The 15580-nt window shown below is 51.4% G+C and overlaps 1 protein-coding gene across 6 annotated transcripts in view; it reads left to right on the top strand.

Moving 5' to 3' along the window:
• IP6K1 (inositol hexakisphosphate kinase 1) overlaps nucleotides 1-13011 on the top strand; it is a 35512-nt gene extending 22501 nt beyond the window's left edge. For all 6 annotated transcript variants that reach the window (XM_058678866.1, XM_058678869.1, XM_004581470.3 and 3 more), the window contains 4 exons: nucleotides 5872-6082; nucleotides 9103-9284; nucleotides 11730-11905; nucleotides 12364-13011. In XM_058678866.1, coding sequence (XP_058534849.1) covers nucleotides 5872-6082; nucleotides 9103-9284; nucleotides 11730-11905; nucleotides 12364-12867 — 1073 coding nt within the window. In that variant the 3' untranslated portion in view covers nucleotides 12868-13011. The remainder of the gene's footprint in view (nucleotides 1-5871; nucleotides 6083-9102; nucleotides 9285-11729; nucleotides 11906-12363) is intronic.
• The last annotated feature ends 2569 nt before the right edge of the window (nucleotides 13012-15580 follow it).

The raw sequence follows: 15580 nt of genomic DNA on the forward strand, positions 1-15580 counted from the left end.
TGTTTACCCATGCTCTGCTAGAGTACTCAGCTGATACATACTTGTGAGCACATTGAAAATTTCTATAATAGTCATAGTCTGTTGGTCTTGCAAAACGGAAAGCGAAGAGCTGATTGTAGGAGAGAATCAAGCATAGTACATGTAACTGAGGCTTTGTTTCCAGAATACATAACACCTACATATACAGAGTGACAGAGGGACAAAATTTCCCTCTACTGATTGACTCCTCAAATGGCAACAACATCCAGACCAAAGCCAGGAGCCAGGGACTCTATCTGATCTCCGATGTGAGTCATAGTGGTTCAGGTACTTGGACCATCTTCCACTCCCTTCCCAGGCACATTCACAGGAAGCTGAATTGGCAGGAGAGCAGCTGGAAGTAGAACAGCACCTCCCGATGTGGGATTCCTGACTTGCAAGCAGCGTCTTAATTCACTCTGAATCATGTGCCGCTTTTCAATATTCATTCTTGCTAAAACAGTAGCAGAATCCCTTAGCAAACTAGAATTGAAGGAAGCTTCCTCAACTTGATACAAACCATCTTTGAAAAATTACAGCTGTCATCCTAATTAATGTTGAAATGATGGCTTTCTCCTCAAGTCTGAGGAATGAGATGAGTTTGTCATGCTTTCCACATTTCTCTCGTGGTTCTGGTCAGCACAGTTAGAAAACGAAGGAATATGTGTGGGGGTGAAGTAAAAGTGTCCTTGCAGAGAATATGAAATTCTGTCTTCATCTGAAAACTTAGATTTTTTTTTTTTTTTTAGTTTTAAGATTAATTTACTTGAGAGAGGAATGAAAAGGGGAGATAGAGATACCTTCCATTCACTGTTAGCTCCTCAGAGTCCCATAGCAGCCAGTACTGGGCCAAAGCCCAGAGCTCATGTGGGTGGCAGAAGCTTTAGTCCTTGGGCCAGCATCTGCTTTTGTGGAGCATTCGCAAGAAGCTAGTCAGAAACAGAAGAGCCAAGACTTGAACCAGACATGCTAATATGGAATGTGGATTGCAGGCAGTGGCTTAACTTGCTGAGCTACAACGCCTCCCCTTGAACATTTTTTTTCTAATTACTGATTTTTTTATTTTTGATGATTTTTACATAGTTGATTAGGGTGATTAGAGCCAAGGGCTACAGGAAGGTGGATGAGATCACCATTTCTATATTCATTTTTTAAAAATCATTTTGTTTCTACTATCTTTACATAGTTGATTAGGGCACAAAGGGTCAAGGGCTACAGGAAAGTGGGTAAGACTATTGTTTCCACATTTTTCTTTTCTGTATCTGGGGTAAAGAGGGAGATAAAGGGAGAAGTCTCACCCAGCCTCCCACCCATCCCTGGTCCCTGATGTGGGGCATGCTCCAAGGGTCCTCTCAAGTGGTTTTGATAGTTCAACAGTTATGAATTGCTGCCGGTCTTGCCATTCCAACCACGATGCAATCGTTGCAGAATCCACTGGTTGACATAGTCCATGTTAGAGTCTCTGCCCAGAATTTCACTGCCAATACATGGCTGGGGTAGTTGATTGATTTGTTCTGTCCTCTGTTGTGGTATCAGGTGTCCTCTGCAGGTTTCGATAGACTGCCATATCCTCCATGTGCACCTGGGTATGCTGTCCACTGCTCTTAAGCCTCTGAGGAGGCTCAAGTTTGGCACTTGTACTCCATGGTCAGACCATGGAACCTGCACTTCTCTTCATGGTTGGGGTTCTGAGTCCAGCAGTTCGATTAGGGAGATCCCCAAAGAAACTTTGTCTGAGGTAATCCTAGACCAGATTCTTGTGTGTGCTTGCAAGTACAGGGCCCAGTACAGTCCATCGCCCCAATTAGCTGGTGGTTGCAATTGCTGGGTCAGTTCTGTTTCCAGCCCTGTCTTCCACACGAACCAATGGATGTTATAGTCCAGCCTGATTCTGCCCAGCACACACTCAACCCTCACATAAACTGGTGGGAGCTTCAGCTGAGTTGGGGCGACCCGCAATAACCCCCACCAGGCCCGCCCCTTGCCCTGGTTCCCATGCTTGGCAGTGTGTGCAGCAGACTAGTCCAGTCTGTCCCACATCCCATTCAGTTCTACATGTCAATGGGCGTTGAGGCCTAGTTGAACCCAACCAGGTCCACTATCCAGCCCATACATGTGCTGGTGGGTGCCATTCTCTGTCTAGTCATGCCTGCCCAGTCCTGGTTCTCAGGCTCACCAGTTGGAGTGGCAACCCAAGAGGGAGGTGCCCACTGTTTCTCTTCTGGGCCCACTACCAATCCTGGATCTTGCAATCTCCAGGTGCTACTGCCATTTAACTTGATAGAATTTGCCCCCTGTGCCAGCATCTGCCAGCTGGTATTGTGGCAAAGCCCATCCAACCCACACTCACTCTGACTTGTGCATGCACCAGTAGGAACAGTCAGTCCAGCCTGGCTTTCCCCTGATCCAGGCCACATGAGGCCCACAGGTATTGTAGACCTGCCCAGCCTGGTCTGCCCCATCTCAACTCACGCTCTCCACTGGAAATGGTGGTGCAGCAGGGGAGCCCTCCACAACCCCCTTACCAGGTTCACCTCCTCCCTCTGGGTCTCTCATGTGCTGGTTGGGTGCTGAGGCCTAGTCTGGCATGGCCCACCTCTCCTTGGCATTTAACAGTGGCCTGGCTGGTCTGGCCCAACCCCAGTTCCAACTCAGCTGGTGAGGGCTACAGCCTAGTTCGGCCCTCCGGCCACTAGTCCTGGCCCTCAGGTGAATTGGCTTGTGTTGTAACCCAGCCCAGCCCAACCCACACTCCATTCTGGTGTTCAGATTCACCAGTAGGTGATATGAACTGGCCCAACCTTGTTTGCCCCTGACCTGTGCCAAACATATGCCAGTGGGTACCATTCCCTGGCCTGGTCTGGGCTGCTCCCTATTGGAGTTCTGGTGCTCACCTGCAAGGACTGTGTCCTGACAGGAGTTGCCCAAGCTCCTGCATCAGAACATCTCCCAGTGCCACATCTCGTGCCCATCGGTGGGTGGGTCCATGGGCCAGTCTACCTCCTTTCCTACCAGGAACAGTGGCTTTCCCGACTGGCCTTCACCCGTTCCGATTTTCACTGTTGGGTGCTACAGCCCAGTCCAGCCTGGTTTGTCCACACCCAGACACAGCTTACACATGGCTCAGCAGAGGCAGAGACCTAACCTAGCCTGCCCTACACCTACCCTGGTTCTCACGAGCACTAGTGGGTGCTGGAGTCTAGTCTAGTCCAGTGGCACACCCAGATCCAGTCCACCCTTGTGCTAAGGGACACTGCAGCCATGGCCTTGCCTAACATGACCTGTCCCCTGTCAAGCATTCAGTCAGATACTGGGATCTAGTCCTGCTAGATAGGTCCCCAGCCCTAGCTTTCACGTGGGCTGGCATGTGGTGGTCAGTAGTGTTTCATGCTGACAAGCTCAATTCTGGATTCTCAGGTTGGTTGGTGTTTGACCCATAAAGATCTTCAGGTCTCTCCCCCCTCCAAACCACCAGGTCCCAGTCCCCTCGCTTATCTGCAAGTACAGTGGCTCTGTTGTTGGGTGTCCCTCAGCATTCATTCCTCACCTGCACGTACTGTGGCCTTAACTGTGGATGTCCCTAGGCAGTAATTCCAGACCCCCAAGACCCCAGAGCTCGCCACTAGGCAGGCAGCAAGCAAAGCCCAGCTCCGTTGTCTCGTTAACCACTGGGAAGCCCAGGATTTGCCAACTGCTTGGCAGCGGTGGACAGGGAGCTAGGATTCCCAGCAGGAAGCCTGGTCTGGCATGGGTTCTCCTAGCCACAGCCACGTGGCTGGGAAGTCCAGACACCCACACCTCTGAGCTGACTTACCTGGACCCTGAACATTCTTTCTTAGGAGGATATTGAAGGTTGTTCCAGCAAATAAGGGATGAATTGGGGGTTGATGGGGAGAAGCTGGTGGAAGGAATAGCTGTCGCTCCTGGTCAGCTGCAGCAGCCTGGTAGCTGTGGGGCATGCTGGGAGGACACATGAGATCAGAACATGAGGGAAGCCCAGGAACCAAGACCCATGACCAGTGGGCTGTCAGCCCTGATAGGAATTGGGTCTGTGGTAAAGACAAACGTGCAGCCTTTGAATCCTGCTAGGGAGCCAGGACATGCATGACGCCTTCTGAAGTGAAGCCTGAGTTAACCAAGGATGAAGAAAACCCATTGCACTTTAAAACTGGAAAGCATTTTCTTCTACAAGGACCCAAGGATTGTGGTGTTGCTTATCTTGAAGAAGAAATGAGCTGAAGAGGAAAAAGATATTCTTGCTAGAATATTGATGTTCATGAATGCTTTCAGTAATTTTCGGAGCTTGGTACCGTGAGGGTTGATGTAGAAGATGGCTGACAGGTAGAAGGTGGGATGTGAAGTTAAGATGAAGGGCAGGATTTTTTTCTTCTGTTTTCCCCTCCCCCAAATCACCACCTCAAATTCAATTTATTATATTGTATTTTTTTGCTTTTGAAAATGTTTATGCATTTTTTTTTTTGAAAGGCAGACAAGGTGGAGAGCGGGCTTCACCTGCTGATTCACTGCAGTGGTTGGGGCTGGGCAAGGAGCTTCTTCAGGGACTCAGGCATTGAGGCATCCTCCACTGCTTTCCCCAGCATATTTGTAGGGAGCTGGATCAGAGTGAAATAGCTGAGATTCGAACTAGTGCCCATATGGGATGGCAGTGTCCTTACCCAGAGCACCAGTGTCAGCTTGTTTTTGCCTTTTTTCTTTTTCCCCTTTTTTGTATCTTAACTGCTTTGGTAATCTAGAAGACCACGAACAACCTGTTTGACAGAAATCGATGTAACAAACTCTTTACGTGGAAAACAAAGATGTTTCACCTTAGAAATGGCTGAGGTAGAAGTTTTGTATGGTATGGCTAGAATAGCCTGATACTCAGTGTAGGCAGTATCTGTTCTGGGGACTGTCTTGGACGAGGATGTATTGATAGCTCACTAGTGACACTGTCATAGAAAAGGAATCTCCCCCACCCCCAAAAAAGAGGGGGGAGGAGGTGAGATCTAAAAGAGGAGGTGAAGGGGGCTGGTGCTGTGTCGGGCAGGTTAAGCCGCTGCCTGCAATGAGTGCTAGTTCCAGTCCCAGCTGCTCCACTTGTGATCCAGCTCTCTGCTAATAGACCTGGGAAAGTACTGAAAGATGGCCCGAGTATTTAGTCTCTGCTTCCCATGGGGAGACCTGGCTGGAGTTCTGGGCTTCCAGGCTTCTGACTTTTGGGTGCTTGGGGAGTGACAAGCAAATTGAAGGCTGCTGTCTGTGTTTCTTCTCTCTCTGCTTTTCAAAAAAAAAATTTTTTTAAGATTTTTAAAAATTTTATTGGAAAGTCAGATTTACACAGCAGAAAGTCAGAAAGCTCCTCTGCCCACTGATTTACTCCCTGAGTGGCTGCAGCGGCTGGAGCTGAGCTGATCTGAAGCCAGGAGCCTTCTCCAGGTCTCCCACGTGGGTGCAGGGTCCCAAGGCTTTGGGCCATCCTCAACCGCCTTCATAAGCCATAAGCAGGAAGCTGGATAGGAAGTGGAGCAGCCAGGACATGAACCAGCGCCCATATGGGATTCCTGCACACGCAAGGTGATGACCACAGCCACTAGGCTACCGCACCAGGCCCACATTTTGTTTTTTAAAGCAATAATAACAGGACAATGTGAAATTCAGATTTATCCAAGGTCAAAGTAAAACAGAGTTCTGTGGAAGGGTGGTAGCTGCAGTCTGTCACTGCCATATCAGTGTGCAGTTGACAGAGGACAGGTGATATGTGTTGTTATGAGAAAGCCAGTGTGACGATGAGCTGTACACACCCCATCTGTATAGCTGTATTGATCGCTGTCCTTTTTTTCCCCCCCCAAATAGGTGTGGTGTCCGTCTGTTTTGAGGGGGACAGTGACGGTTACATCAACTTGGTGGCTTACCCATATGTGGAAAGTGAGACTGTGGAGCAGGATGACACACCTGAACGAGAACAGCCTCGACGCAAGCACTCCCGCCGCAGCCTGCACCGGTCTGGGAGTGGCAGTGACCACAAGGAGGAGAAAGGCTCCCTGTCGCTTGAAGCCTCTGAGAGGTAAGTGGGGTGAGCAGAGCTGCAGGAGCCTATCATACCCTCCTGGTGTAAGTATTCTGGACATCCCTGGAGCCCTGACACAAGGAAAGCAGGGCTTGCGGTTGGGGCAGATGGCTGGTGTCTTTGAGCTACCCACAGCATTATCATCTCTCTGTCACGTTGTTCAGTGATGCTGCTTACTGGGTTAGTCTGTACCGGCTCCGAGTGAGGCTTTTTCATCCCTTTTGAGGCAAGAATGCCTCCTGCTGGCGGCAAGTTCCCTGGCCTTCTGTCCTTTGTTTAAGACTTTCCAATAAAAATAAATATTTTTAAAACTTTATTTTTTATTAAAGGCAGATGAGAGTTTATGGAGAGGCAGAGAAAAATCTTCCATCCACTGGTTCACTTCTCAAATGGCTGCAACAGCCAGAGCTGAGCCAATCTAAAACCAGGAGCCAGGAGCCTCTTCCAGGTCTCCCACGTGGGTGCAGGGTCCCAAGGCTTTGGGCCGTCCTCAACTGCTTTCCCAGGCCACAAGAAGGGAGCTGGATGGGAAGTGGAGCAGCCAGAATATGAACCAGCACCCATATGGGAACCCAGTGCTTGCAAGGTGAGGATATAACCATTGAGCCATTGCACCTGGTCCTTCCCTGGCCTTCTGTTGTCTTGCATGCACAAGATGGAAGGTTGAAAAGGACTAGTCCGTAGTGGACTAATCATCCTGTTTATGTAACATTTGAGAAGATCCACAGAGAGAGAACCAGTTGATGCTTGTTTCCTGTTAGTAATCAAAAGGCTGAGGATGGTGAGGAGGGAAGGATAACTACACTGCTGACAAGGTTTGCTTTGGTTAGCCTGGTTAGCGATTAAAATATCCTGAATATGGTAGTGCTAGATAAGGATTTATGTATTTATTTAGTATGAAAGGGATAGTGACAGATAATTTCCATCTGCTGGTTCACTGCCTAATTGGTTGCAATGACCAGAGCTGAGTTAGTTGAAGCCCAAGAGCCCAGAGCTCCATCTGGGTCTCCCACATGGCCATCAGGGCTTGGGCTGTCATCTGCTGCTTTCCCAGCTGCAGTAATAGGGAATTGAAAAGGAAGCAGAGCGGCCACAGCACTCCAGGGTGAGATACCAGAATGCTAAGTGAGGCTTAATTTGTCACACCACAAAGCTAGCTCTTATAGTGATGATATTTTATAATTTTGCAAATATACTTTAAGAAAACAAAACACTGAATTATGGGCCCGGCGGCGTGGCCTAGCGGCTAAAGTCCTCGCCTTGAAAGCCCCGGGATCCCATATGGGCGCTGGTTCTGATCCCGGCAGCTCCACTTCCCATCCAGCTCCCTGCTTGTGGCCTGGGAAAGCAGTTGAGGACGGCCCAAAGCCTTGGGACCCTGCTCCCGCGTGGGAGACCCGGAAGAGGTTCCTGGTTCCCGGCATCGGATTGGCGCGTACCGGCCCGTTGCGGCTCACTTGGGGAGTGAAACATCGGATGGAAGATCTTGCTCTCTGTCTCTCCTCCTCTCTGTATATCCGGCTTTCCAATAATAATAAAATCTTTAAAAAAAAAACAAAAAACAAAAAAAAAACACTGAATTATAAAAAGTAATAAAATTACGGGAAGTTGTGGCCTGCATTGTGGCATAGGAGATAGAGCCGTCACCTTCAGTGCAGGCATCCTGTAATGGGCACTGGTTCTTGTCTCAGCTGTTCCACTTCCAGACCTGCTGCCTGCTGATGCAGCCTGCAAAGGCAGTGGGTATGGGTCAAATGCTTGGGCTCCTGCACCCACATGGGGATCCAGAACTCCTGGTTCCTGGCTTTGGCCTGGCCTAGGCCCAGCTGTTGTCGCCATTTGGGCAAAGAACCAGCAGGTGGAAGACTTCAAACTCTTCCTTTCAGATAAATAGAAGAGATTTTTAAAAATCTATCTTGCGAACAAAAATAAATTCTTTCAGATAAAAATAAATCTTTTTCAAGATTTACAGAGAGGAGGAGAGACAGATCTGTCCTTTGGATCACTCTCCAAGTGGCCGCAACAGCCGGAGCTGAGCTGATCCAAAGGAGCTAAAAACCTTTTCCAGGTCTGCCTCGTGGGCTCAGGATCCCAAGCAGCCATGCCACGACCCTGACATAGAAGCTTTCATCTAATGCTTCTCCTTTGACCCCAAGCGTCTTTCTTCTGCCTGGTGACTGTGAACCCGAAGTTGGTCATCCAGGTGCTACACAGTGTTGATCTAGGCCCCGTGTAGTGGCAGTTGATTCTCTTCTCAGCAGCATTTTTTTTTTTTTAATTTTCCAGGTTGGTGTACACTTTTTTTTTTTTGAAGATTTTATTTTATTTTATTGGAAACCCAGATATACAGAGAGGAGGAGGAGAGACAGAGAGGAAGATCCTTTGTCCAATGATTCACTCCCCAAGGGAGCCTCAACGGCTGGCACTGAGCCAGTCTGAAGCCAGAGCCTCTTCCAGGTCTCCCACATCGGTGCAGGGTCCCAAGGCTTTGGGCCATCCTCAACTGCTTTCCCAGGCCACAGCAGGGAGCTGGATGGGAAGCAGGGTTTTCGGGATTAGAACTGGCGACCACATGGGATCCCAGCCAGCGCTTTCAAGGTGAGGACTTTAGCTGCTAGGCCATGCCGCCGGGCCCCTCAGCAGCTCCTAAAGTGGGCTTGCTCTGGGCTTGTTACTGTTCTCCAGAGGTGCAAAAGGTGCTTCATGAGTCACCTAGTGAAAAACTAGGAAGCGGAATAACGTCAGGGTCCAGGCTTAAGGTTCTGGTCTGTGCAGTGATCAGGCTTCTCTTATCAGAGCTTCTGAATTTTCCAGAAGAGACATGAAGAATTTTTTTCAGTTTTCCTAATGTAGGACACATCACCTGCCATTTGGTTACCTTTGTTGACTCCCTTATCCTGAGTCCTTGAAGTGCCTGTCCACAGGGATGGCGCGGGGGGCGGATAAAGCCTGGCCCACGCGTCCCTTCCACTGTGCAGTGAGGCCCCTGATGCTCTGTGTGTGCTCATTCTTCCTAGCTCCCAGGAGGCAAAAAGCCCAAAGGTGGAGCTGCACTGCCACTCGGACGTCCCCTTCCAGATGCTGGATGGCAACAGTGGGCTGGGTTCTGAGAAGATCAGTCACAACCCGTGGAGCCTGCGCTGCCACAAGCAGCAGCTGAGCCGCATGCGCTCCGAGTCCAAGGACCGCAAACTCTACAGTATCCTTGTTGGCACCCTGCAGCCGGGCCCCTCGGACCCTGGGTCCCAGGGCACCTGCCAGGCCTGCGGCTGAATGCCTTTTCTCTGCAGGGACTCTCTCGAATCTTATTTCCCTGTTTGCTAGGTTCCTCTTCTTTTACCGTCATGAACATGTTTTTCCCACGTGCTTTTCAGATAGAAATGCTGACTGGTGGTTCCTGCGCCTTGACAGCCTGGACATGCATGCTGTCTTTGTGCTAAAGGAAGTGCTGTGTCCCCAGGCTTTTCTGTGTGATAGTCCCCGGCCACACTGAAAAGCTGAAATGTGGCGTCTGTGACTGAAGCATACTGAAATTTTAGTTAAAATTTACATTTAATTACATATAAATCACTGCATGTGGCTTGTGGCTATCACATTGATCAGTGTTGGCTAGAATCAGATTTACGTGTGTGTGTGTGTGTGTGTGTGTGTGCGTGCGCATATATAGTCCCTCACCTTACAGAGAATGAATTTAAAAATAGCCTGTTTGATTTTGGTGTTTGTCTAAGGATAAATACTATTCTTGTAAAGCAAGAAGTAATAGAATTTTATTTTAATGAATTTTTAAAATTCATTTTCAAATGTATTTAAGGCAGAAGGGTATATACAGAGCTGCCATCTGCTGGTTCATTCTCCAAATATCACGTACTCAGTTCAGGTTTCCTATGTATGTGGCAGGGACCCAATTGCATGAGCTGTCACTGCTGTCTTGCAGCGTCTGTTTCAGCTGAAACTTTTAGGGTCAGGAGCCCAAAATGGATATTGAAGCCTGTCAGCCCAACATCCTAACTCTTGTGCCAAATACTGCCCCATAAAATTGCTGGTTTATTTGAAAGGTAGAGTTATATAGAGAGGGAGATCACAGATGTATTGTCCATCTGTATATTCAGTTCTCAAATGGCTGCAGGAGACAGGGCTGGGTCAGACTGCAGCCAGGAGCCAGGAATTCCATCTGGGTCTCTCATGTGGGCATCGGGGGTACAAGTTTTTGGGTCATTATCTGCAGCTGATCCAGATACATTATAAGGAGCTAGATTGGAAGTAGAGCTAGCAAGACACAAGCTTGGTGTTCACATGGCATGCTGGCATCCCAGGTGGTAGCTTAATGTGCTGTTCCTGGTTGCTTGTCCCTAGCTTTAAGATGCTAAGAAGTCTTGTGGAATGGGAAGTCTTACATGTGTTGTGCTGAGGCAGCAGGTACATGAGCACGAATCCTGAGATGCTGAGGGACAGAACAGAGGTTCTTCCCAGGCAGCCGCTCAGTCAACGTTCACAGCCATCCTAGCGGGGATGCAGAAGCACAGTGTGAGGCTGTGTGTCCTGAGCTAGTGAGCCAGGCAAGGCTCGAGCCCACACTCTCAGGCGTCTTGGAGGGGTTCTGCAGCCCCTCCAGCTTCACTTGTCTATAGGCTACTCCAGGTGATGGGCTTGATTAAAAGCCAAATGTAATGTTCTCTAAGTTTCTTTCCGAAGTATTGGGAGGCATTAAAATGTCCATCTTCAGAGTGGTGCTGGATGTCCTCCAAGATACAAGAGCCTAGCATCCAGAAGTAGGTTTGCAGCCCTGGCCGACAGCCTCCGTGTCCTTTGGTAGACCTGAGGCAAGTCTGTGCCTTCAGAAGGTTTAAAGAAAGATGGTTGTGAAGAGACTGTATTTGGTTGAAGATATGAATATAAATGCTGGGTTGTTAGGACCGTAGTGCCCTTTGGAGCAGAAGGTGCTGCTCATAGTATATATATTTGAATATATATACTGCTGGTTGGAAATCGCAGGAGGGCCAGCTCTTTCTGAACATTCCTGTTAGAGTGTGTTAGAACTGGATCCCCTCATTTGTCATAATGCAGCCAAGATTTCGTTCTTAGCTCTTAGGCCTGGCTGATGCATTGGCTTGCAGAGGGCCTTGCTTTACTGATGTGTGCAAATGTGTCCGAGGTTTCTTTTATGAATCACTTGTAAGATTGATATAGAGGATAAAATGCAGACATCATCAGTGGGTATAGTGTAGCCATGCAGTGGGGAATTACAACTTCTGATACATACTCATAAATAAGCATGGACCTTGAAGACATAATTATGCTGAGCGAACTACCCAGACACAAAGTGGCAGATATGATTGCAGTTACACATGAGACCTGGAATAGACAAGTTCACAGAGCTGCAGATAGAAAGAACAGAGGTCCCCAGGGACTACGGGGAGGGAGAACGGGAGTTAGCATTTAGTGGGCATGGAGGCTCGACTGAGGAAGATGAACAAGTTCTAGATGTGGGTGATGGTGCTGGCTGTGCAGTGTGAACGGATGTATGGTGTGTATAAAGCCAGATCATGTGACCCCCATGGGAGAGGCAGTGGGTGCGGAGCACTCAGTTGGGCCAGGCTGGTCAGATGGTGGGAGAGTATGCCTGTGCTCCTTGACCAGGACTCAGAGTTCTTGCTGCTGGAGAATGTGGTGCACCACTTCAAGTACCCCTGTGTGCTGGACTTGAAGATGGGCACCCGGCAGCACGGCGACGACGCGTCAGCTGAGAAGGCAGCCCGGCAGATGCGGAAGTGCGAGCAGAGCACGTCCGCCACGCTGGGCGTCCGGGTCTGTGGCATGCAGGTGAGTCGCCTCCGGAGAGCCTGATGCTGCGGTCTATGTGTTTCTGGTTGTGCCCGTGCCTGCCTGCCACAGGCTCTTCCTGAGCTCCCGAGGATGTGTCCCCTGAGCCCTTCTGTCCTTGTCTCCTGACTCTGAGCTGAACTCCAAGTCCAGGGCTACTGTTAGACAGCCTCCTACCTCAACTTTAAGACAAGAGGAATTCATGTCTGTTGTCCAAGGTGTTCTAAGGTAGAACTAGCTGAGCCCCGTAGCACGAGGCGCAGGCTTCCTGATACCTGCTCCTGGTGTTCTCTTGGCTCTTTGTGCTGTGGACCTGAGGTGTGGCCTTGGCTGCCCTAGCCAGGGCAGCGGGGAGCAGAGGGCCTCGGGTTGGTCGGAGCGCCATCTGGAGGGTGCCCGCTGTGCACGGTGAGAGCAGCCTGCTGCCCTGGCACTCACCCTGTTTTCTGGGGTTTCAGGTGTACCAGCTGGACACAGGGCATTACCTCTGCAGGAACAAGTACTATGGCCGAGGGCTCTCCATCGAAGGCTTCCGCAATGCCCTTTATCAGTACCTGCACAACGGCCTGGACCTGCGACGTGACCTCTTTGAGCCTATCCTGAGCAAACTGCGGGGCCTCAAGGCTGTGCTGGAGCGGCAGGCCTCCTACCGCTTCTACTCCAGTTCCCTGCTTGTCATCTATGATGGCAAGGAGTGCCGATCGGAGATGCGCCTCAAGCACCTGGACATGGGGCTCCCTGAGGTGGCGTCACCCAGTGTGCCCAGCCCCAGCAGTGCCAGCCCTGACGCAGGCCCTTCCTCTCCACCCAAGGTGGATGTCCGCATGATTGACTTTGCACACAGCACATTCAAGGGCTTCCGGGATGACCCCACCGTGCACGACGGGCCCGACAGAGGCTACGTGTTCGGCTTGGAGAGCCTCATCAGCATCATGGAGCAGATGCGAGATGAGAATCAGTAGGCCTGTACAGGGCCCCCACACCTCTTCTTCTCCAGCCACAGGCAGGGACCATTGCTCTCAACTCGCTGTGAGGACACAACAGACTTGCTTTTAAAGGGTTATATTTCTCTTTGGTGTAAACTAAAAGAAATGTTTTTAGCTGTAGCCTGGAATCCATATATATAAGATGGAAGGAGGGCAGAACATAATGTCCTCTGGGCCAGGCTGCTTAGCTGTGTATGTTGTGTCCAGGCTGGTTAGGAAGGCAGAGATGCCCCGGCAGGCTGGCAGCAGGTAGAGGGGGCCCTTGGACATTGATTCCTCTTGCTTGGATCTGTGGTTGCAGAGCCATGGTGATTTTAGGGTGAAGCCCTGGGCTGGCACAGGGCTGTTCCATGCCCCCTCATCCTTTGTTTCTCTGAAGTGGGGGGCGGGGTCAGCCATCCCCCTCGGGGCTTTCCGTTCTTGTGCTGTATGGGTCAACCAGCTCTTTAGGAGGTGCCCTCCGGGTGCCCCCAAGCTCACTGCGCACAGCATCTTTCTCGGTTCTGCCCTTGGCACGGGGCTAGACAAGAGGTTGCGCTTAAGCCAGCTCACGGCAGTGGGCAGGCCCTGGGTTCCTTGGGTACCCATTGGCACATGAACCTGCTCCTCTGCCTGCAAACCTGGCCAGTCTCACCAAGATCCCATGCCTAAGGAGGCCACTCCTTTCTGCCCCCCTACCCGAAGGGGACACAGCTCTGTTTGCTGGCCTCAGGGTCTCTGGTGGCCCTGGCCCAGAAAGTATTTGCAGCTTGCCTGCTGAGGGTTGGGGGCCACTGCTTCTAGTCTGGGCAGCTGTGCTGCCTCTGTGGGCCGCTCCTGCCAAGGGGCAAGGACTGTGGTCCACTCAGGGTCTCCCTTTTCCAGGCCCAGCTCAATGCGGCAGCTTGCTGGGAGACTCCCAGGACCTGAAGGAGAAACTTTCCCAAGAGCCTGGGGCCTTGGGTGCAAATGCCCAACTGTGTGCTAATGAGAGCTTGGCCTGGTCAGTCCCTGGTCCCTCAGACTGTCTGTCTGTTCACTTGCCAGCCCTGTCTTCTGGGAGCTTTCCCCTGGGGAGGAGCCTTCATCTCCAGCACCTGATTTTCTCCACGTTCTCAGCACGAATCTCCTGGCAGTCTCGGAGGTGAGCCTTGCCCCGTGCCCTTCCTCAGCAGGTGCTGCCATTTCCAGCGACCTGGTAACAGGATGGCTTGTAGGTGGCATGTCCCTGCTGGCCCAGCACCCTTCCCGGGGTCTGGGGTCTGGCCTTTAGCACTGACGGGCAGGGGATGCTCAAGGCGCCAGCCTTCCTCTCCCATCATTTTCATGATTTTTGTTCCCGGTCCTTTAGTGGCACAGAAACCTGCCTCTGATGCAGATGGCCAGGTGACATGGCACTAGGCCAGTGTCGCAACAACCTCTCCAACCCTGTGGCCACCATTGTCACTTGAGACTTGTTTTGGCATTAAAGATAAACCTGCTGGCCTGTGTGTAGGCCTTGGTAACTGAAGGATGAATTCCTGGTCTTTGGAAGTGCAGCCTTGCACCTGGGTTCCTTGAAGGATTCCGGCGCTCAGCCCTCTGACCCGGTGCCCTTGGGGGGGCAGGTTCCCGATCCTTGGGCCTGGGAGGGGCAGCTTGCTCATGGGCGGTCAGAAATGACCATCTGCTCGCCTGTACCATTCTGTGGCTTCTTTAGCATAGACAGTCATTCCCTAGCAGGGTAGGGGTAAGACAGAGGGTCTGGGGCTGCCTGGGATGTGCTGGGTCCGGCAGTTTAGATTTGGGGGAGATTGTGCCCTGTTGTGCTGCTCACAGCTAGGGGGTGGGGCTGTATTCACCAACATTCAGTGTTTTCCTGCCACTTCCTGGGCGGGGTCCCTCTTTTCAGCACTTTGACACCTACAGCCCGCCTAGGGGTGGTGGTGAGGTGTGGGCGTGCACACGTTGGCTCGGCCACTGTTGTTTCTCCCTGTCCCTGGCTAGAGCGCTCTGTCCTCCCGCCCCAATTTGGGACCAAAATGCAACATGGGATCACCGGTTGGGGCACTCGGGTGACCCCGCGCTACTGCTTTGCTGGGATGAGGTGACACCAGTCCCCAGTGATTGGGTGGGTGGCGGTGCTTAAACAGGAAGGGGACCAGCGCGACCACTTGCCGGGGTTCCGCCTCTCTGGGCCTGTGCAGTGGGCGTGGGCGTCCGCCGGAGCAGGGGCTGCGCTCGCGCTCACACCTGGCCTCCACACCGACTGCTTTGAACTTTCAACCTGTACCATGTGGTTCTGTTTGCGTTGATTTAAGTTTTTAACGGGGGGGGGTGGATGGAGGACCCTGGGAAGAACTCGGCTCCTTTGCTCCTTGGGGGGACGTTGTTTCTACGCTCCCTGCTCTTCCATAGAAACAGCCTGTCCGCGCCACCAGGGCGTCCCGTTCTCTACGTGGCGCCGCGACTGCGCGCAGCTGCGTTTCCTCGGGATCTTGGTGTGGGAGGGGTCGCTTGGGCCGAGCCCGCCCCCGTCTGTACATCCAGCGCTGCCCGCCCCGCTTGTGTCTGAGATCGTGTATGTCAAAATAAAGCCGCTAAAAACGAGCTTTTCCGCGTCTTTGTGAAACCCCCGCGGCTTCAGGAAGGACCTGCCGGCCCAGGCCACGCCCCTGGCGCCAGTTCCGCCTTTGGATCCGCCAATGAGTGGCTGAGCCGCTGGGTCCAC

The sequence above is a fragment of the Ochotona princeps genome, chromosome 21 (assembly GCF_030435755.1).
Source record: "Ochotona princeps isolate mOchPri1 chromosome 21, mOchPri1.hap1, whole genome shotgun sequence".
NCBI lineage: Eukaryota > Metazoa > Chordata > Mammalia > Lagomorpha > Ochotonidae > Ochotona > Ochotona princeps.